This window comes from Bos indicus, chromosome 10 (genome assembly GCF_029378745.1).
Source record: "Bos indicus isolate NIAB-ARS_2022 breed Sahiwal x Tharparkar chromosome 10, NIAB-ARS_B.indTharparkar_mat_pri_1.0, whole genome shotgun sequence".
Lineage (NCBI taxonomy): Eukaryota > Metazoa > Chordata > Mammalia > Artiodactyla > Bovidae > Bos > Bos indicus.
In genome coordinates this window covers 53,513,584-53,535,992 of record NC_091769.1, presented here as the reverse complement: position 1 = coordinate 53,535,992, position 22,409 = coordinate 53,513,584, and the positions used below count along the sequence as shown (strand labels likewise).

Below are 22,409 nucleotides of genomic sequence, written 5' to 3'. Positions count from 1 at the left end.
GAACCATAGTATCATCAGAAAGGAAGCAAGGAAAAGAAGTGGGAGTTTCACCAGTAACTTAGAATAAATTGTAACTTAATCATGTCATTTGGAACAATGCTGCTTCCCTTGCAGAACAAATCTAAACAATGTTCTAAGTCATAATCTATCTTTTCTCTAAAACAACATAAATGAATAAGAACTAGCAGATCTCACCTGATGCTTCATATAATGATGCATATAGGGTGTTGCAATTTTAATAACTTTGAGACAAAATGGACATAGCAAGTTCTTGGTGTTTTCATGAGATGTTCTAAAATGAGTTTCTACATCAGAAAATGATGATGATCTATAATTGCAAACCTACAAAAAAAAATCTGATTTAGTCTGAAAATTTATAATGATATCCAATTTCAAAGTAACAGTAATAGGTCATTTGTTCAGAAGAACACTATGTACTATTAATTCTGTCTAATGCCTACATAACCTAGAATCCTATTAATAAAAACATCAAAAGATAATCTTTGAAACAGAAGAGTTAGTTTTCAAAGCTTAAGGATACTTCTCAAAATATAACTAGATTCTCTTTTATCAGATATTTTTTATCACCCCCAATCTTGACTTGAATTATCTAACTCTGACACCTCTGGTCCTATAAAGTTCCTTCTTAATTGCTACATAAAACAGCATCTTTCCTTAGATTATAAATGGTCTCCAGGCTATGGAATGACAGTTTATTTTTACCTTACTTTCCCATTTCTCCAAATTCTGGAAAAGAACTTGTCCCAAAGCATTTGGTAGGGTCCTCTGAATTAAAAGCATTTCATATTCCCCTTTGTATGCCTATATTCTTCCCTGTAGGTTAAGATAAGTCTATGTTTGTCTTTCTGCCACAGGGCTTTTTCTTTGTCTAATACAGGAGTGTGCAAACAATGGCCTATGGGTCAATTCCAACTCTCTGCTGACCCCACACAACAATATATGAGTTATGCCAACAGACTTTCTACTAAGTTATTTACAAAATAGATTTTAATTTTAGTAACTAATTTTATCAAAATTGTTAGAAAAATAAAAGAATATATTTCATAACACAAGGAAATTATATAAAATTCAAACTTCAGTGTCCATAAATAAAGTTCTATTGAAACACAGTCACATCCATTCGTTTACTTATTGTCTATGACTGCCTCTGTGCTACAATGGCAGAGTTGATTTGTTCCAACAGAAACCTATGATCATCAAAACCTGAATATTTACTATCGTGCCCTTTATACAAAAAATTTGCTGATGCCTGGCCTGAAAGTAAAAGTCAGTCGTGTCCAACTCTTTGCAACCCCGTGGGCTGTAACCCGCCAGGCTCCTCTGTCTGTGGAATTCTCCAGGCAAGAATACTAGAGTGGGTAGCCATTCCCTTCTCCAGGGGATTTTCCCAACCAAGGGATCGAACCCAGGTCTCTCACATTACAGGCAGATTCTTTATGATCTGAGCCATCAGGGAAGCCTGGCTTAATAGGTTTAAATCTTGTAACCAAAACAAATAACAAACAAACCAACCAAACACAACATATACAATAAAATATGTATATACCTGGCAAATATATGGCATTTCACCAGGTTTATGATTGTCCTTCATATGTTGTAAAAGGATATGCTCTGTTTCAAATGACAATTCACATATTTTGCAAATGGCTAAAAGTGGGGGGGGAAAAGACATTGTATCATTATATACATACACATAAGTATTCAATCTATATTGTACACCTGAAACTAATACAATGTTAAATGTCAATTACACTTCAGTTTAAAAGAAAAAATCCTCTCAAGGCAAAGAAACAAAATCAGATACATACATTTACAATTCATTTTGTATATCTATATCAACAATACTAGTAGTAATATTGGCAGTGGTGGTGATGGTGTACAGTTCCATAGTTGTTTACTGTGGCCAAGCACAGTTCTAAGGACTTGACTAACTCACTCAATTCCCATCAAAACATTATGAAGCAGGTATTTCTATCATCCCCATTATTCAAATATTAAGTGACCTGCTAGAGATCACATTAGAATCACATATTACGAGGCAGAGCTTGGATATGAACCCAAGCTGTCTTGATCCAAAGTATGTGATTTTAACTAACACTGTATTTACTTTTCTTACTCAAGTTTAAAAGAAGGGCATTGATTGCACTTTGAAAACTATGATCTGAGCCTTCTAATTTAGTCCTCCACATGTAATGCACAAGTTATTTACCATAATGAATTATTTATTAAGATGGAATTTCAGTAACTAATTTTATTAAAAAACTGTATAAGTTAAAAATTAACTTTTTCAACTTTACTCTCAAATTCCAAAGTTTTTTTTTTATTCTTGTTTTTCTACCACACTTGTTCAGAGTTCAGTAACAAACTCTTTTCAGAGTTTATATTGTTAAAAATCAACAAATACGCAATACTTAAATGAAACTGTAACTTACTAGAGAATTCATGGGGTGTGTGTGTACTTTCAATGTGACACTGCAGTTGAAATGGTGTGGGAAACTGACGGTAGCAGTGCTGGCAGGTGGTGTGGTTTTCCCAGCTTTCACTGCTCTGCTTCTCAAGTTCCAAATGATGTTTCATGTGGTTCATAAACCTATCAATGATTGTCAACAGGTGCAAAAATTCAGATTTAAAAACAAAAATCTCACTAATAAGTACTTGAATCTAAATCTTAAAATTATAGATAAATTAATGAAAATAAAATTTCAAAAGCCTTAAAGTCCTCTAGAAGAGTGTGCACTTTAAATAATGACTTTCATTAAGTAGCTAAGTAAACACGTTTTCATCTTTGTCTAAAAATAGTTATTAGCATTAATTTGAAATATCAGAAATTTATTTTAATCATTTCAGATTATTAAAATTTTTTAAATATAAAACAGCAGATTTCTTCTCCATATAAGAAATACTACTTACATTTTAAAATAAAATACTGAAAGGAAGGAAACTCTACCATTAAAATCAGCTAGAATCATGAGAGAAATCTTTTAAGGCTCTGAAGATATACAATAGACTCCAGCTGCTTAAAAGACAAATTACTGGCATTTTTACTTGTGTCTTGGTTTTTAAATGCGTGTAACAGCAATTTTAATGCCTACAATTACAAGAACCTTTTGTTTTATTTAATGATACTGGTTTACTGTTAGCGAAGACTTCACTTTAACTTGCAGACTGAGCCCTTTGTAGGCAAAGTCCATTTTTCAGTTTTACATTCTGCTATTTCAGCTTCCTTAAAAGGCTTCTTATGAGCAGGAACTATGACCTTCAATGGCAGAGAGTACAATATAAATGGGAATACCTATTTAAAAGAGCTTACTGAAGCTTTTTGGTGAATTTGAAAGTAAAGTTATTCAATCAAAATAACAATTTTTAGACTGGGTCAACTATTAACAATTACTCACTTTGAGACACTAAAGGAAATAATGTTGAAAACTAAGTGATATTATCCATCTGGATAGCAATCATCATAAATGTTACAGTATTTTTTTTTTCACATCTCACATAACACTACTCTTTAGTACAGGTTATGGTATATTTTGAAATATCTTTTAGTATTCCTTTGGTTTTAACACCAGCTCTACAAACACCTATTATAAATCCTAGTCTTGGCTAAATATTTACCTATAGAGAAAATGTCATAAGCCATTAACCTCTCAGCTTACAATTTTCAAAATTAAAGTGTATCTATATAATATAATCTCTTAATGAGCATGCTTTCTCTCAACATGAGCCCCCATCAGGATCTCATACTACTTAAACCAACAAATGGAAACAAGGAAAACAAAAAACACAAACATCTTGCAAATATATTCACAAAATAAAATAAACATGTTTTGTGTGACACTCAATGTAGGGGAGGAAAAAACCATACCACAATACACTGACAGGGAAGACAATAAAAATCTACAGTTATCAGTTTCTTACCATTCCTCTACAAACATCAATTTACCCTCCCAGTTTCTACTGTCAAGGTGAAATATTACTTAACACGTATAACTTCTTTGGTCATAAAATGTTTTCTATTAAGGTTATGCTTACTAAATAATCAGTATTTCAAAAACATTCAATTCCTGGATGTTCCCAGATGCTGTGTGCTTAAAATTTCTAGTATTAGGACTCTTTAGAAATATGTAACTAGTATTCTAAAATAATAACAAAAAAGAAAATTTACCTTCATATGTTTAATATTAGTGTGTTAATCTCAAAGGAAAATCCAAAAAAACAACTACTGAAATATATTCTAATATCATATATATAACATTTAAGTATAACAAAGAACTAAGCCAGGAAACCATATTTCTATGCATTTTATATTAACATGATTCTTCTGGTATGTTTTACTATTAAAGTGGTAAAAATATAAAAGTAGGAGGCCAAGTTCTATTGTAATATTGTTTCAATGTGTGTGCACGCTCAGTGTCTGACTCTTTGCAACCCCATGGACTATATATATAGCCCACTGGGCTCCTCAGTCCGTGCAATTTTCCAGGCAAGAATACTGAAGCAGGTTGCCATTTCCTGCTCCAGGGGACTACTTCAGTATTATATCACAAAGTACAATGCTCATTCTGTTAAACTTACTGGGACCATTAGCTATTAATGGCTGTTAAAATTTGATGAAAGGAGATAAATGTGACAACTCACATGAAATAATATATGTAAAAGAATTTCTAAAACTATAAAGCACTATCATAAAAAATTATTATCACAGGAGTTTATCACAGTTTATTTCAGGGTTTTTCTATATGCTTCTTTTCAGACCTTAAGAACTCACAGGAAAATAAAATAAATACTGGATCTAGAAGTAACCTATAGGTGCCTAAGAATGCTTATATAATAATAGTCATGAGGCATAAACAAAAAACGTATGCCTTTTTATCTTTGTACACACACATCTCACCTGAAGAAATACACAGACATCTGCAACTTACTTCGAAACATATAAAAAAACCCCAAATAGTTTGAAGGAAGGATGACTAGATACACAATAAAACAAGTACAGTTAAATGTTAACAGTAGAATCAAGATGATAAGTATACAGTTGTATCCATTATAAAATATTTTTAAATTTGCTGAATGCTGAAAATTTTTATAATAAAATGATGTTAAAAAACCTTACCAAATATAAAAGTCAAGCTGTGTAACCAATGAAAAATATCAATCAATATGTCTTTTTAATCTTGTAACTAACTTATTTATGGGATGACAGTTACTAATATCCCATGTAATTCAAAGATTACAAAGCATAAATTCCTAAAATGTCAAGTATTTATGAGTACAAATTTCAAAATTCCACTGAAATTAAATCTCTAATTCTTAAAGGGCTTAAATTTAAAATCAAAGCAGTCGTATTTCCTAGAACTTGTACTTCTCCCAAGATCACTATAAGATAAATGTTCTAAAAATTATAAATTGCAAGATTTGAGCATGAGTATATAAGAAGTCAAACTGGACAAAATATCAGTAAGTAGTTCTTCTTGTGATATGAAAAAAGTAAAATTCAAAGGCAGCTAACTAGGAAAATTATCTCATGAAAATTCCTAGATCACTGATAATACAGGGAAAATAAATTAATTTTTTTGGAAATATAGTTTGTCCTTTTTAAGCTATTTTAAAGAAACACAACTAACTGGATCTAAGAGTCAAGTCTAATATCTAAGAAAGAACAAAAGCTTTTCAACAAAAGAATTTGCCTTTGTGCTTAGCTCAAAGTGTTAAAATTACTTATCTAGAATAACATTAAAAATGCAAGATAAAGATACAACCTGTAGCATTCCAATTTTCAAATAGAAATAAAAATAAATGCTTACATACCTAATATTATTTTTAAGAATTTTCAAGCAACTGAAACATTTAAAGGTTGTGTAAGTCTTCTGTTCTTCCTGGACATCTCCTTCATGTTTCCCATAATAAAAGTCATTAACTAACATAATCAGTTTTCCTTTTTCTGAATCAATAGTTTTATTTTTATTTGCTGTACTTGAAATTTCTGTTTTAGCCAGCCCCAAGACGTTATTTATCATGTCTGGACAACAGTACTGCAAGAGAAAAAAGCAGAAACCTTATTTATCACTTTAAAAAATAGAAACCAAAATACGGTTCTTTGTTACCTTACAACTAAGGTAAGATCATATAAAACTGTGCTTGGCAATATATCTGGAAAAATTTTTGCCAGAAGTTTACCCTGCATATACATACTCTAAAAAATTCAAACAATAAATATCTATGATCTTAATAAATTTAAAAAAATTTTTAAAGAAAGAAAAGAAAAATCTTAAAAGCAGGACTTGGATATTGATCTAATAGTTTTTCCTTATAATGTACCTTTTCATATGTAAATATCTAATAATATTTAAATTAAATAAACAATTATTCATATCCATGTCATAAAGAGTATAGAAAGGAAACGTAGTTTTACATGCCACAATGTACATGCTTAATTATCAAGTGATATACTATATTTTGTAATATCTGGTTGGAACTGGACACTGAGTACAGTTAATCTGCCATTCCCAAGACTCAAGGTGCTAGAAAATATATAGGGACAAAATAAAGAAGCATCGGTTACATCTTGAAAGCTTCAGCAATTACATCTTGAAATCTAGAATGCTCATATATTTGAAGGGGAACTTTAGTTTCTAGTGAGTAAAATCAAGGTGTCATATAAACTAGTTCTAAGGTAGAATACTTTCACATATGAACCTTTTTCTTTCAACAAGATAATTTATTCTACATAATTTTCAGTTTTAGAATTTCTCTAAGGCAGTTTTACAAAGAGGGCAATCCAGGGAAGACTTGCATTAGAAAAACCAGAAATGCTTGTCAAAATGCTGAGTCCAATTCAGACCAATAAACCACAATGTCTAGAGGTAGGGCCCAGAAATCTATATTCCTTAACAGGCCACCTAGGTAATTCCCCCTTCACGGATCACTGCCTTGTCATGGCAAATAGGCTTGCATAACTTGATGAAGCTATGATCCATGACATGTAGAGCCACCCAAGACAGACGGGTCACAGTGGAGAGTTCTGCCAAAACGTGATCCACTGGAAGAGGGACCCACTCCAGTATATGTGCCATGAGAACTTCATGAACTGTATAAAAGGACAAAAGATATGACACCAAAAGATGAGTCCTCCAGGTCTGAAGGTGTCCCATATGCTACTGGAGAAGAGCAGAGGAGAACTACTAATAGCTCCAGAGGGAATGAAGTGAGTTGGCCAAAGTGGAAATGATGCTCAGTTGTGGATGTCTGGTGGTTAAAGTAAAATTTGACACTACAAAGAACAGTATTGCATAGGAACCTGGAATGTTAGCTTCACGAATCAAGGTAAACTGAACATGGTCAAGCAAGAGATGGTAAGAATAAACACTGACATCTTTTGAATCAGTGAACCAAAATGGATGGGAATGGGCGAATTTAATTCAGATGACCATTATACCTACTACTGTGGGCAAGAATCCCTTAGAAGAAATGAAGTAGCCCTCATAATCAATAATGGAGTCTGAAATGCAGTACTTGGGTGCAACCTCAAAAATGACAGAATGATCTCAGTTCATTTCCAAGGCAAGTTATTCAACACCACAGTAATCCAAGTCTATGCTCCTATCACCAATGCCAAAAAAGTTGATCAGTTCTATGAAGACCTAGAAGACCTCCTAGAACTAATACCAAAAAAAGAAGTTCTACTCATCACTGGGGACTGGAATGCAAAAGTAGGAAGTCAAAAGATACTTGGAATAACAGGCAAGTTTAGCCTTGGAGAACAAAATGAAGCAGGGCAAAGGCAAGAAATGACTTTACACATAGACATCAGCAAATAGCCAATACCAAAATAAAATCTATTACATTCTTTGTAGCCAAATTAGACAAACTGTATACAGTCAGCAAAAGTAAGACTGGAGCTGACTGTGGCTCAGATCATCAGTTTCTCATAGCAAAATTCAGGCTTAAACTAAAGAAAGCTTGGGAAACCACTAGGCGAGTCAGGTATGACTTAAATTAAATCCCCTCTGAATATGAATATTGATGCTTTTGAACTGTGGTGCTGAATAAGACTCTTCAGAGTCCCCTGGACTGCAAGGAAATCAAACCAGTCAAACCTAAAGGAAATCAGTCTTGAATATTCATTAGGAGGACTGATGCTGAGCTGAAGCTCCAATACTTTGGCCACCTGATGCGAAAAACTGACTCATTGGAAAAGACCCTGATAGTAGGAAAGATTGAAGGCAGGAGGAGAAAGGGACAACAGAGGATGAGATGGTTGAATGATATCACCAACTCGATGGACATGAGTTTGAGCAAGCTCCGGGAGTTGGTGATGGACAGGGAAGCCTGGTGCTGCAGTCCATGGGTGGCAAAGAGTCAGACATGACTTAGCGACTGAACTGAACGGATGAATATGCAGTGGAGGTAAGAAATATTCAAGGGATAAGAACTTGTGAACAGTATGCCTGAAGAACAATGGAAGGAGGTCCACAATACTGTTCAAGAGGCAGTGAACAAAACCATCCCAAAGAAAGTCCCATTCAGGGACTTTTCCAATGAGTCAACTGTTCATATCAGATGACCAAAATACTGGAGTTTCAACTTCAGCATCAGTTCTTGTAATAAGTTTTCAGGGTTGATTTCCCTTAAGATTGATTTGTTTGATCTCCTTGCTCTCCAAGGGACTCTCAAGAGTATTGCCCAGCACCACAGTTTGAAAGTATCAATTCTTGGGCACTCTGCTTTCTTTATGATCTAGCTCTCACAACTGTATGTGACCACTGGGAAGATCATAGCCTTGACTATACAGATCTTTGTTAGAGAGTAATGTCTCTGCTTTTCAACATACTGTCTAGGTTTGTCATAGCTTTCCTGCCAAGAAGCAGACGTCTTCTGATCTCATGGCTGCATTCACCATCTGCAGTGATTTAGAGACCAACAAGAGGAAATCTGTCACTACTTCCACCTTTTCCACCTCTATTTGCCATGAAGTAATGGGGCCAGATGCCATGATCTTTGTTTCTTTAATATTAGTTTTAAGCCAGCTCTCACTCTCTTCCTTCACCCTCATCAAGAGGCTCTTTAGTTCCTCTTCACTTTCTGCCATTAAGTGGTATCATCCACATATCTGAGGTTGTTGATGTTTCTCCCACCTGTCTTGATTCCAGCTTGTAACTCATCCAGCCTGACATTTTTCATGATGTGCTCAGCATATAGATTAAACAAACAGGGTGACAGCAGACAGCCCTGCTGTACTCCTTTTTCAGTCTTGAACCAATCAGTTGTTTCATACAGGGTTTAACTGTTGCTTCTTGACCTGCATACAGGTTTCTCAGGAGACAGGTAAGATGGTCTGGTATTCCCACTTCTCTTAAGAGCTTTCCATAGTTTGTTAGTGATCCACACAGTCAAAGGCTTTGGCCTAGCCAATGAAACAGAGTAGATATTTTTATGGAATTCCCTAGCTTTGTCTATGATCCAGCAAATATTGGCAATTTGATCTCTGGTTACTCTTTCTTTTCTAAACCCAGCTTGGACATCTGGAAGTTCTTGGTTCACATATGCTGAAGCCTAGCATGCAAGATTTTAAGCATGACCTTACTAGCATGGGAGATGAGCGCAACTGTCTGATGGTTATCACATTCTTTAGTAGTTTCCTTCTTGGGAATTGAGATGAGGATTGACCTTTTCCAGTCCTGTGGACACTGCTTGGTCTTCCCGATTTACTGACATATTGAATGCAACATCTTGATGGCATCATCCTTTAGGGTTTTGAATAGTTCTACTGGAATTTGGTCACATCCACTAGCTTTATTAACAGCAGTGCTTCCTAAGCCCCACTTGACTTCATTCTCCAGAATGTCTGGCTCTGGGTTGCTGACCACACCATTGCAGTCATTTGGTTCATCTGGATCTTTTTTATACAGTTCTGTTGGGTATTCTTTCCTTCTCTTCTTGATCTCTTCAGCATCTACTAGGTCTTTACCATTTATGTCCTTTATTGTGCCCATCTTCGGGCACAGGGTCCCTTGATGTCTCCAGTTTTCCTGAAGAGATCTCCAATCTTGCCCCTTCTGTTGTTTTCTTCTAGTTTTATACTCTGTTCATTGAAGAAGACCTTCTTGTCTCTCTGTGCTGTTCTTTGGAAATCTGCGTTTAGTTGGATATTCCTTTCCCTTTCTCCCTTGCTTTCCACTTCTTTCTTTAGCTATTTGTTAGGCCTCCTCAGATAACCACTTTGTCTTCTTGCTTTTCTTTTTCTTTGGGATGGTTTTGTTCACTGCCTCCTGTACAGTATTGTGGACCTCCTTCCATTGTTCTTCAGGCATACTGTTCACAAGTTCTTATCCCTTGAATATTTCTTACCTCCACTGCATATTCATCCGTTCAGTTCAGTCACTAAGTCATGTCTGACTCTTTGCCACCCATGGACTGCAGCACCAGGCTTCCCTGCCCATCACCAACTCCCGGAGCTTGCTCAAACTCATGTCCATCGAGTTGGTGATATCATTCAACCATCTCATCCTCTGTTGTCCCTTTCTCCTCCTGCCTTCAATCTTTCCTACCATCAGGGTCTTTTCCAATGAGTCAGTTTTTCGCATCAGGTGGCCAAAGTATTGGAGCTTCAGCTCAGCATCAGTCCTCCTAATGAATATTCAAGACTGATTTCCTTTAGGTTTGACTGGTTTGATTTCCTTGCAGTCCAAGGGACTCTGAAGAGTCTTATTCAGCACCACAGTTCAGCTGGGAAAGATTGAGGGCAGAAGGAGAAACAGGAATCAGAGGATGAGATGGCTGGATAGCATCACTAATGCAATGGACACAAACCTGGGCAAACTCTGGGACATGGTGAGGGACAAAGAGGCTGGCATGTTACAAACTATGGGGTCACAAAGAGTCAGACACAACTGGGTGACTGAACAACAAAAACAACTATGTAATTCTTTTACAATTTAAACCATTGACTTAAAACTCTTCCTGCTGCTGCTGCTAAGTCGCTTCAGTCGTGTCCGACTCTGTGCGACCCCATAGATGGCAGCCCACCAGGCTACCCCATCCCTGGGATTCTCCAGACAAGAACACTGGAGTGGGTTGCCATTTCCTTCTCCAACGCATGAAAGTGAAAAGTGAAAGTGAAGTCAGTCATGTCCGACTCTTCAGCGACCCCATGGACTGCAGCCCACCAGGCTCCTCCATCCATGGGATTTTCCAAGCAAGAGTACTGGAGTGGGGTGCCATTGCCTTCTCATAAACTCTTCCTAAACATGTTATTTAGTAAGTTAGTCACATCATAAGAAAGTTTGACAATCTAAACACAACTCTATTCCATTTATAAAAATAACAACATCTTCCTCTCCTGCCATACTGAAATGCTACATACATTATTGGTGAAACTTTGTATGTCACATGAGAAACTGGGCTTTTGATATGACAGACCTATAACATTTCCTTTGATTGCACTTATTTTGCTCACTTGTCAATTCTGAAACCTTTAAAGGGGAAAAAAACAAAAAAAGGCACACCAAAAAAATCTTAAAAAGATCCTCTAAAAGAGAGGAGAAAAAAATACTAAATAAAATGAACTGACCAAAAGTGATATAATTTGTTTCTGGAGTTAAGGTTGCACCCATAAGCTAAACTAGGATAAGTACATTAGTTCTCTAATACAATATGATCCTCTGTGGTCTATACTCTGAAAGACACAGTTGAAATGAAACCACAATAAAAAGAGGGAAATGACAAAGGTTTTGCTACCTATATTTATCGATTCTTCCTAAGACACACATAATATTTAAGAGTTCAAACTGAGGAAACTTGAACTGTTGAAAGAACTTTAGAAAGCTAAGTTCTGTCTAAAAACATTGGGTTTGACTTTAAGGAAAAATGGAGAAAAAGATCAATCAGAGTAAACTCACCAGCACTATTAGAAAAATGATTTAAAATATGTGTCTTACTACAAATGATGTACATCTGTAACATCATTTTGACAGACAAAACTTCTCAGCTTATCTGTGGTTTTACTATGGGGATGGATCTCAAACATCAGGAAAATTATAATGCAAAAAATTACATAAAAGAATAGTGTCTCTAATTACAATTGTGGATAATCTTCATACTCAGAAATTTGGCTTTCAGATTGAAGAGTTATTCTGAGTCATATTTGAGAATTGAGGCTATTCTGAAATCTACAAAAGAATCTACGTAATCTATGGTAAAATATGCTGCAAGATTCATATTCTTCAGAAATGTCTAATTTAGTACATCTATAAAAGTTTATTATCCTAAATACTCATAAATCCATAATTGATCATCAACTGCTTGCTGTTCTTCCATTTTCTTTTTTTTCTACAGAAAACTAAGGTAGGACCAGATTTTTAAAATAAACATATAAATCTCATTCAAAGTATCTTTTAAACAATGTTTCATACTCCTATTAAAAAAAGCTGAATGACAAACCACCAATAACCAAAAATGAAAAAGGTGCACTGAAGAAGGTTGGGGGATTTAGCAACTGAGAGGAAAGCAAAGTATAGAAAATATACAAAAGACAGAATGCAAAATTCAGAAATGAGAACCAGGCTAAGATTTAAAGTTTTAGAGGACTATAGTCAAATGTCTTGAACATGAAAGAACTCAAAGAATACTGTTCCAGGCTCTTTTTGAAGAAATTACTAAATGAACTTTAATCAAACAAGTGATCCCTAAAGGAACCATGACAAAAAGACTGGTGATGAACACTGAATCTATTTACTGTGGAAAAGGATTAAAACAAATACAAAAATAAGGTTAAGAATACTGAAAATGGTATATGTCCTTAACAATGGAAAAATGATATAACCAACAAATAAAAACTGAAAGGAAGTAAAAGGACAATAAATATGAGATCAAGAAAGTTCACAGATTGCTTCCACATGGTAGCAGCACATCAAGGAATATAATTTAGAATTACCAAATAAAGACGTATAGGTATGAGCATTTTTAATAGTACAAAGAAATACTACATTCAGAATGCTAATATTGACTAATACTGGTAGCAGAGGAAAAAGTATGAATGGGGTTAAGAATAGGAAATTTAAAGCTACTTTAATCCATTTTAACGGGAGAGAATGGCCATAAGAATAGAAGACTACTGGAATCATATAACATTCAAACTTGAAGGATGAGGATAAACATGAAAACAAACATACAACTTCTCTAAAAATCCAAACTACATACATATAAAGCAACCACAGAGTGAAAGAAAGAAAGATAACTCAACTTAGTTAAAAAAAATTGTGACAGAACCAAGATCAAAGAAACCTATCACATCGATGAAAATAAGGAAATTTAAATCAACTACTGAAACAAAAGATTTTCATGTAGGATTACTAAGGATTACAACTCTCTACTTAAAGCAAGAGGCGTGCTTAAAACAAAGCAACTCAGAAGGGTTGAAAATACCAATTAAGGATAAACAAAGAATACATTAGGTAAATAGAAACCAGAAGAAAACAAAGGTTGTGAGTCTAAAACGCGTCAAACTTTAAGACAAAAAAGGACACTTTATAAAAATCCTAAAGGATACGTTCACAGTATAGTTATAAAAGAGATTCATCTGTATCACAAACAGTATCAACAATCTTAAAAAAGAATTGCAATATACCAAAGAAAATATTGGTACTGAAAGATGTGGATTGAGATGTTATTTCTCAATCCACGACAGAGCAAGTAGACAAAAACTAAGTGAAGACACAGAAATCTAAATAATGTGATTAGTAATCTAGATCTGGTTGATAAATATCTAATTCCATACCCTAAAAAAGAACTAATATATCTGTCTTCAAGTTAAATAGCCCATACATTTGTCAAAAGGTGGTAAAAAGTATTTGAGAACTTGAGCTTACCCTTAAAGTTTTGAACATCAGTTACACCAACTAACTAGGTCTAAAACAATGATAAAAATGTCTATCTCAAAGAATTTTCTAGTTTCCTGGTGTTGCAGTGGATAAGAATCCACCTGATATTGTAGGGGACATGGGTTCAATCCCTGGTCCAGAAAGATTCCACACGGCATGCAGCAACTTAAGCCCATAAACAATAACCACTGAGCCTGCACTCTAGGACCCACGAGCCACAACGACTGAGCCTGTGTGCTCCAACTACTGAAGCCTGCACACCTGGAGCCTGTGCTCTGCAACAAGAAGCCACTGCAATGAAAAGTCTGCACATTGCAACTAGAGAGTAACCCCCACTCTCCACAACTAGAGAAAGCCCATGCACAGCAACAAAGAGCAGCCAAAGAAGATAGAGTATATGTTTAGTTTCTAAAAAAAAAGAAAAATAATTTTCTAAAGATTAAATGATGTTTTTAAAGCTTAGTAGTCTCTCCATGGTCTCAAATAAGTATATGGTTCTTATTATTATAGCATATTTGAATTATGTTTTAGGTATTTTTCATTGAAAGAAAACAATATTTCTGAGGCATAGTCATCTATTTATCTATTAAAAAAGCAAAATAAAATCATCTACAAATAATCTAAAAAACTTATTTTTTCAAAATGGAAACTACTATTACAAATTATTGTTTGTGTATAAAATACACAATCTAGAACATAAAAAGTCTTTGTAATTTTATACTTCCCTGAGCAAGATTTAGTGATTAGTCTGTAAGATTTTTTATGACATAAATATATCATAAATTATTCATATTACATTCAACTCAGTTCAATAATATGTCTTAGAGATATCTTCCCATTCAAGAGATTACATCCTTTTTAAAAAATATTGTATAGTGTTTTATTATAGAATATTATATGAAGTTGTGATTACTTCTAATATGAGTAATCACAAACAAGGGTATAATATGTTTTGGAAGTAAAGCTACATTTTGGAAAATAATTGCCAGTCTCACCAGGTACAATATATATAATATGCTACAGCTTGTATAAGAAACAGAAATGAAATAAGAACATTTGTGTTCACTTGTTTATGCAGAAAGAAGACTAGGGAAGATTTAAAAACAAAAAAACTAATAACTATTATTTTCTTTGAGAGTCACACTGAAAACCAGGTAAATAAGAGACAAGGATAAGAGTTTTTACTTGTCTGCCCTGTACTTTTGAACTTTTAAATTTTGAATCATATATTACCTACTCAAATAATTAAAGATAACTAAAGAATTTACACTTTTCTTTTTTCCCCTATGTCCAAAATGCAAAACAAAACAAAACAAAACACCCAGATATCTCAAGATATTACATAAATAGTAAAATTGAAAGCATTTCTACAGGTTCTCATATAAAAACAAAGCACAAAGTGCAATTATCATACAGTACATACTGCAAGCTAAAAGTAGTGACAGACCAAATACAGTTTTGTATGTAAATGAAGAGACAATGTTTGAATTTCTAAAGAAGTTCCTTTATTTTTTTCTACTTCTGTTTTTCATAAAATACACCATCTCAAGAGATCTGTCAATCACTAAAACAGCAAGAATCTTTCCTGAGATATTTCTGTACCATTGCATCCTTCTTCCTTTTCTCCAGATGATCTACACTGCCTTTTGTCTTGTCTCTTCTCTTTACCCCTTCCTTCCATTTATACCCAGCACAGAAGAGGAATACAGCCTATCTTTACACAGACATAGCAGGGTACTATAATACCTACTAAAATATTTTAAGTGAAGTGTTACCTAAACCTATTTCATTTGTACTTTGAAAATTTCTTAAACTCCAATTTCAGAAGCTTCTTGTATCAATAAGAATCTCAAATTAATTTATAATCATTACACAAACTATATTCTGGACTGAGTTAAAACAATGACTTCATATGAAATGCTCTACCATTTGGAGTTTATGTCTGGGTGTTGAAATTAATGTAAAACTAAGATATTCATTGTGTAATGTGACATGCACATATTAGCATGAACAAAAAAGATAACTAAAGGAACTGTTAACTTATATGAAATACTGCATGCATGAGTGCTCAGTAGTGTCAGACTCTTCGCGACACCATCGACTATAGCCCGCCAGGCTGCTTTGCCCACAGGATTTTCCAGGAAGAATACTGGAATGGGTTGCCATTCCTTCTCCAGGGAATCTTCCCAATCCAGGGATCAAACCCACATTTCCTAAGTCTTCTGGTGGATTCTCTACCACTGAGCCACCTGGGAAGCCATTATATGAAACATTAAACACATTATAAAATGCCTATTTTTAAGAAGTTTCAACTATGCGTAAGGTAGTAAATAAGATATTTTGAATAATGCATTATTTTCATTTAAAATTAGAATATGATAAGTAGGCATAATATATATGAACTTGGTTTTTAAAATTTGATGACTCAGAAGAAATTTTTAAATCTTTTCCTGTGCTGTGCTTAGTCACTCGGTCACGTCCAACACTTTGCAACCTGATGGTCTGTAGCCCACCAGGCACCTCTGTTCATAGGAATTCTTCAGGCAAGAATACTGGAGTGGGTCGCCATGCCTTCCTCCAGGGGATCTTCATCTTACATGAAAACAATGATTATGAATATGAACTTCTACCTTATATGAAAATATTACAAGAATATTTATCTTAAGAGCTGAACAAATCATTATTTACTACAAATCAATCAGTATTTTTAAGGATTTACAAACCTTTTTAAAATTAAATTCTGAAAAATTTTACCTTCATGTGATTTTTCAAAGGATCCAAAAGATTGAAATGAATATTGCACTTTGGACAGGCTCTTGGAAAAGGTGTTCCATTTTTAGACTGATTTGATGAAGTATTTGAACCTAAAATAAATTCAAAATATATGTGATTCATCACTTTTTAACCTTCAATAACCACTATTAATCATTTGTACTACAATTTCTATAATTCATATATAAATACTATAATTTCTTTATATATGCCACATTTCATATTTACCTTTTGATGACACAGCCTGGGGAGATGTCACTGAAAGAGATTTAACTGAAGAAAATACAGCTGAGGAATTTGTTCCAGAAACACCTTCACTGGGTTTAGACTTTTTTGGGTTAACACTGTTTACTTCAGAAGTAGAAGGACGTTTTGATAAAAATGAACTTTCATTCATACCTACAATGATTTAAATAGTGGAAAAACATTTTTAAAGTCTTCAGAATATTGCTTACAACTAAGTAAAAATACTTTGGAGCTAAATTAAAAAATACTTTGGAGTCAAATTAAAAGTAATATAATCAACATATCATACAAGTAACAATAAATAATGGCAAAAATTGATGTGATCTAAAGTTAGGGGATAAAAAGAAACTACAAAATATCTATTATATACAATATACACTCAAATAGTTCATAAAATACCTTTCAATGTGGGAAAATAATAAATACGGCTTCAAATAAATATATAAATAATGACTATGAAAGAAGGCAGAGCAAAATAAAATACGTCAAGCAAAAAAAAAAACTTAAAACACAAAGCGTATGCCAAACTAAGTTCCCACAAATAAATTAACTTTAGATGCTTAAGTAAATGAGTTTGTTTTAAAAAAAAAATTTTAGAGAGACACTTCAGAAGCTTTTAACAACTTAAAATGTCTAATGAAAAGTTAGTTTTGTCCACTTAACAAAGAGGTGGTCTACTCATGGCTTTCAAAAAACTCAACATTCAAAAATGAAGATCCTGGCACCTGATCCCATCACTTCATGGCAAATAGAGGGGGAAACAGTGGAAACTATGACAGACTTTTTTTTCTTGGGCTCCAAAATCACTGCAGATGGTGACTGCAGCTGTGAATTAAAAGATGCTTGCTTCTTGGAAGAAAAGCTATGACAAACCTAGACAGCATATTAATAAGCAGAGACAGTATTACTTTGCTGACAAAGGTCCATCTGGTCAAAGCTATGGTTTTTCCAGTAGTCATGTATGGATATGAGAGTTGGACCATAAAGAAGGATGAACACCAAAGAACTGATGCTTTTGAACTGTGGTGCTGGAGAAAACTCTTGAGAGTCCCTTGGACTGCTAGGAGATCAAACCAGTCAATCCTAAAGGAAATCAATCCTGAATATTCATTAGAAGGACTGATGTTGCACCTGAAGCTCCAATACTTTGGCCACCGGATGCAAAGAACTGACTCATTGAAAAGGACTGATGCTGGGAAAGATTGAAGGCAGGAGAAGAAGGGGACGACAGAGAAGGAGATGACTGGCTGGCATTACTGACTCAGTGGACATGAGTTTGAGCATGTTCTGGGAGATGGTGAAAGATAGGGAAGCCTGCCATGCTACAGTCTATGGGGTCGCAAAGAGTAGGACATGACTGAGTGACTAAACAATTCATGGCTTTAGGTTATATTGTCCATTTATTCTTACACACAAAGTTGAAATGGCTAATCTTGAATGATAAAACCTCACACATTCATGTGAAAGGGCTCATAATAGAGTTAGGATTACACAAGGGTTTTAAATTTAGCTTCCCCAGAGCCTAAAGCGCTCTTCCTTAGGGAATATACTGGGTGTGTTTGACAGAGAAGCTGTGATTTTATATGCTATTTATTAGACTTTTGAATAAAATTTTGTTTTTATAAGGATTTAATTCCTAAGTGAAGTTTTATTTTGAAAACTATAACCTTAAAGCCTAAAGGACTGTAGCCTTAGAGGATTAGCAAGAGAAATGGAAATAGGCTATACGTAGGCTGAGTAAAAATTCTTTTTGAAAATAAAACACACTGTACTTGGTAACAAGGATTTTAAAACTGCACATATTTTAATGCTCTCACAACTGTACACTGAAAGTAGAAGCAAAAAATACTCCAGGCTTTCAAATCAGACAGGTTAAGTTCAAATCAAAGCCCTGTCACTGATAAGTTATGTATTCTTGGCTAATTTAATTAACTTCTCTGAGCCTCCGTTTCTTCTTTTGTAAAGTAAGAGTTATAACACCTTATTTTACCCAGTGCTTTATAGTGCATTTAAAAATAAAGCATGCAACACAGTATTTAGTATAAAGAAGGCATTTAATAATAAATGCAAGCTACTATCATTACTAAAAAAACCTTTCATATCTTAACTTTTAAGAGCAACCAACACAACATCTGGCACACAGAAAGCATTCAATAATAAAGGATAGTATCTTGTCATTACTGCTGCTGCTAAGTCGCTTCAGTTGTGTCCAACTCTGTGCGACCCCATAGATGGTAGCCCACCAGGCTCCCCCGGTCCCTGGGATTCTCCAGGCAAGAACACTGGAGTGGGTTGCCATTTCCTTCTCCAACGCATGGAAGTGAAAAGTGAAAGTGAAGTTGCTCAGTCGTGTCCGACTCTAGCGACCCCATGGACTGCAGCCTACCAGGCTCCTCCGTCTATTGGATTTTCTAGGCAAAAGTACTGGAGTGGGGTGCCACTGCCTTATCCATTGTCATTATTAATAAGATATTTTATATCTTAACATACTTTAGAGGGCAAAAATTATTCTAACAGATTCATCTGTCTGCTTAATAAGGGAAAATATGCCCAGAAAACAAGGGTATTACAATACCTAGCTCCTCTGTTTCATCCTTTGAGATAACATAAAAATGATTTTTTTTTTTTTCTAACTTGAAAGCATGTGATTACTGATGGCTATTATAAGTACCTGGGAAAGCTTCTGTATAATCAGAGTAGCATTCTTGTGAGATGCTTAGGCTACTTGAAAAGTTAATGAATAGGGATATTTTGGATTAAAATTCTGATTATGTAACAGCTAGATAGTACAAACAGACTGTTTTATGATAAGAATTTTTTTAACACGAGAAACAAAATTACTCTGAATTTGAGAGTTTTAAATTCTGACCCTTTAACTTATCTCTGTTATCTTTGGCTATCATTATTTCCTACACTCAATAGCTCTATCTCTGCCAGTAAAAATTCTATTCTCATTCAAAATCAAACTCAAACTCAGTTCTTTCCAAACATCCATGATCACTTGACCTTGATCAGTTAATCATGCTAGAGAACATACACCTGTTACTATTCATAACAAATATTTGTTGTAGAGCCCTTTAAAGCTTACAAAGCATTTCACATTTTATTTATCTTAGTTGGTTTTCAGAAAGTCCTAAGTAAAAGAGAGCAAGAATTAAAATTGTATCTATAAATAGCTGATTGCAGGTCTGGAGAATCAATGCATTAAATAAGAAAAATAACATTTCCATTTCAATAATCTGAGAAAACTGAAGTGTAAAGACATGCTACAGACGACAAAAATCTTAATAGCAGCTTAACACTACAGCTTTAAGTCGCTCTGCAGTTTTAAAACGCTAGTAGAGCAGGAGTCATTGTTCTTACTTAGTCCCAAGTCATTTCAAGAACTCAGGTTTTTCTATAAATACAAGTCCATGTGTTTCGTGAAACCAGACTTAAGACAATAATTTTTCTCCTTATTTCTTCTGGTTATTACCTATTTTAGTAACTAGATTTCTAAAAATATGTAGGTGAAACACCCAAATAAATGAACATCAACTAAATATTATATAAATGGAAAGACATTTTAGGTACTGATATTACTATAAAAATGGGGAAACGTTTCCTAAATTTTCCACGCTTATTAGTGAATAAGCCAAAAATTCCCCCAAATCTGTATTCAAATCACTATTTTAAATATTTGAAATATATCAAAATACTAGTATACAAAGCATAATTCCCTGTACAAAGAATTTTCAATTAGATAAAACTGTTTCATAACACACTACATTATTTAAGTTAATGAAGAACTTTGTTTTTTATAGTCACTAAATTGTGTCTGACTCTTTGCAACCCCAAGGACTGTAGCATGCCAGACTCCTCTGTTCTCCACTATCTCCCACAGTTTACTCAAATTTATGTCCACTGAGTCAGTGATGCTATCTCACCATCACATTCTTTGTTGTGTCATTCTCTTTTGCTTTCAATCTTTCCCAGCATCAAGGTCTTTTCCAATGACTCACTCTTCGCACCAGGTGGCCAAAATATTGGACCTTCAGCTTCAGCATCAGTCCTTCCAATAATATTCAGGGCTGATTTCCTTTAGGATTGACTGGTTTGCTTTCCTTACAGTACAAGAGACTCTCAAGAGGCTTCTCCAACACAATTCAAAAGCATCCGTTCTCAGCGCTCAACTTTCTATATGGTCCAACTCACACGTTCATACATGACTACAGGAAAAACCATGGTGTGCTGCAGTCTATGGAGTCACAAAGAGTCGGACACGATTGAGTGACTGAACTGAACTGAACAGGAAGAAACCATAGCTTTGACTATATAAACCTTTGGTGGCAAAGTGATGTCTCTGCTTTTTAACACAGTCTAGGTTTGTCACAGCTTTCAAGGAGCAAGCGTCTCTTAATTTCACGGCTGCACTCACTGTCCACAGTGATTTTAGAGCCCAAGAAAATAAAACCTTTCACTGCTTCCTTTTACCCCTTCTATTTGCCATGAAGTGATGGGATTGGACACCATGATCTTAGTTTCTTTGAATGTTGAGTTTCAAGCCAGCTTTTTCACTCTCCTGTTTCACCCTTAGCAAGAGGCTCTTTAGTTCCTTTTCACTTTCTGTCACTAGAGTGCTATCATCTGCATATCTGACGTAGTTGATATTTCTCCTGGCAAACTTGATTCCAACTTGTGTTTCATTCAGCCAGGCATTTTGCATGATGTACTCTGCATTTAAGTTAAAGAAGCACGGTGACAATACTCAGCCTTGTCATACTCCTTTTCCAATTTTGAATCAGTCAGCTGTTCCATGTCCAGTTGTGTTACTTCTTGACCCACATACAGATTTCTCCAAAGGCAGGTAAGGTGCTCTCGCATTCCCACCTCTTTAAGAATTCTCCATAGTTTGTTGTAATCCACACAGTCAAAGGCTTTTGCATAGTCAATGAAACAGAAGTAGCTGTTTTTCTGGAACTCCCTTGCCTTCTCCATGATCCACCCAATGTTGGCAATTTGATCTCTGGTTCTTCTGCCTCTTTGAAACCTAAGCTTGCACATCTGGAAGTTCTTGGTTCACATACTATTGAAATCTAGGTGGAAGGATTTTTTACTATATCCTTGTTAGCATGTGAAAAGAGCACAACTGTACATCAGTTTGAGCATTCTTTGTCACTGCCCATCTTTGGGCCTGGAATGAAAACTAACCTTTTCCAGTCCTATGGCCTCTGCTGAGTTTTCAAATTCGCTGGCATATTGAGTACAGCGCTTTAATAGGGTGATCTTTTAGGATCTGAAATAGTAGAGCTGGATTTCCATCATTTTCACTAGCTTTGTTTGTAGTACTGCTTCTGAAGGCCCACTTGACTTCACACTCCAGGATGTTCAGCTCTAGGTGAGCGATCTATGGTTAACTATACCATGGTTAACTAGGTAATTAAGACTTTTTTGGTATACTTCTGTAGGTATTGCCACCTCTTCTTAATCACTTCTCTTTCTGTGAGGTCCTGA

The 22,409-nt window shown here is 34.8% G+C and overlaps 1 protein-coding gene across 8 annotated transcripts in view; it reads right to left on the bottom strand.

The window, feature by feature from the left end:
• Positions 1–22,409, bottom strand: part of ZNF280D (zinc finger protein 280D) — a 185,383-nt gene that overhangs the window by 115,420 nt on the left and 47,554 nt on the right. For all 8 annotated transcript variants that reach the window (XR_011568657.1, XM_019968775.2, XM_019968774.2 and 5 more), the window contains 6 exons: positions 16,899–17,069; positions 16,653–16,762; positions 5,830–6,053; positions 2,454–2,611; positions 1,568–1,668; positions 196–342 (listed from right to left, as the gene is read on the bottom strand). Coding sequence is in view for 7 of the 8 variants with exons in the window: in XM_019968775.2 (XP_019824334.2) it covers positions 196–342; positions 1,568–1,668; positions 2,454–2,611; positions 5,830–6,053; positions 16,653–16,762; positions 16,899–17,069 (911 nt within the window). In the remaining variant the exon portion in view is untranslated. The remainder of the gene's footprint in view (positions 1–195; positions 343–1,567; positions 1,669–2,453; positions 2,612–5,829; positions 6,054–16,652; positions 16,763–16,898; positions 17,070–22,409) is intronic.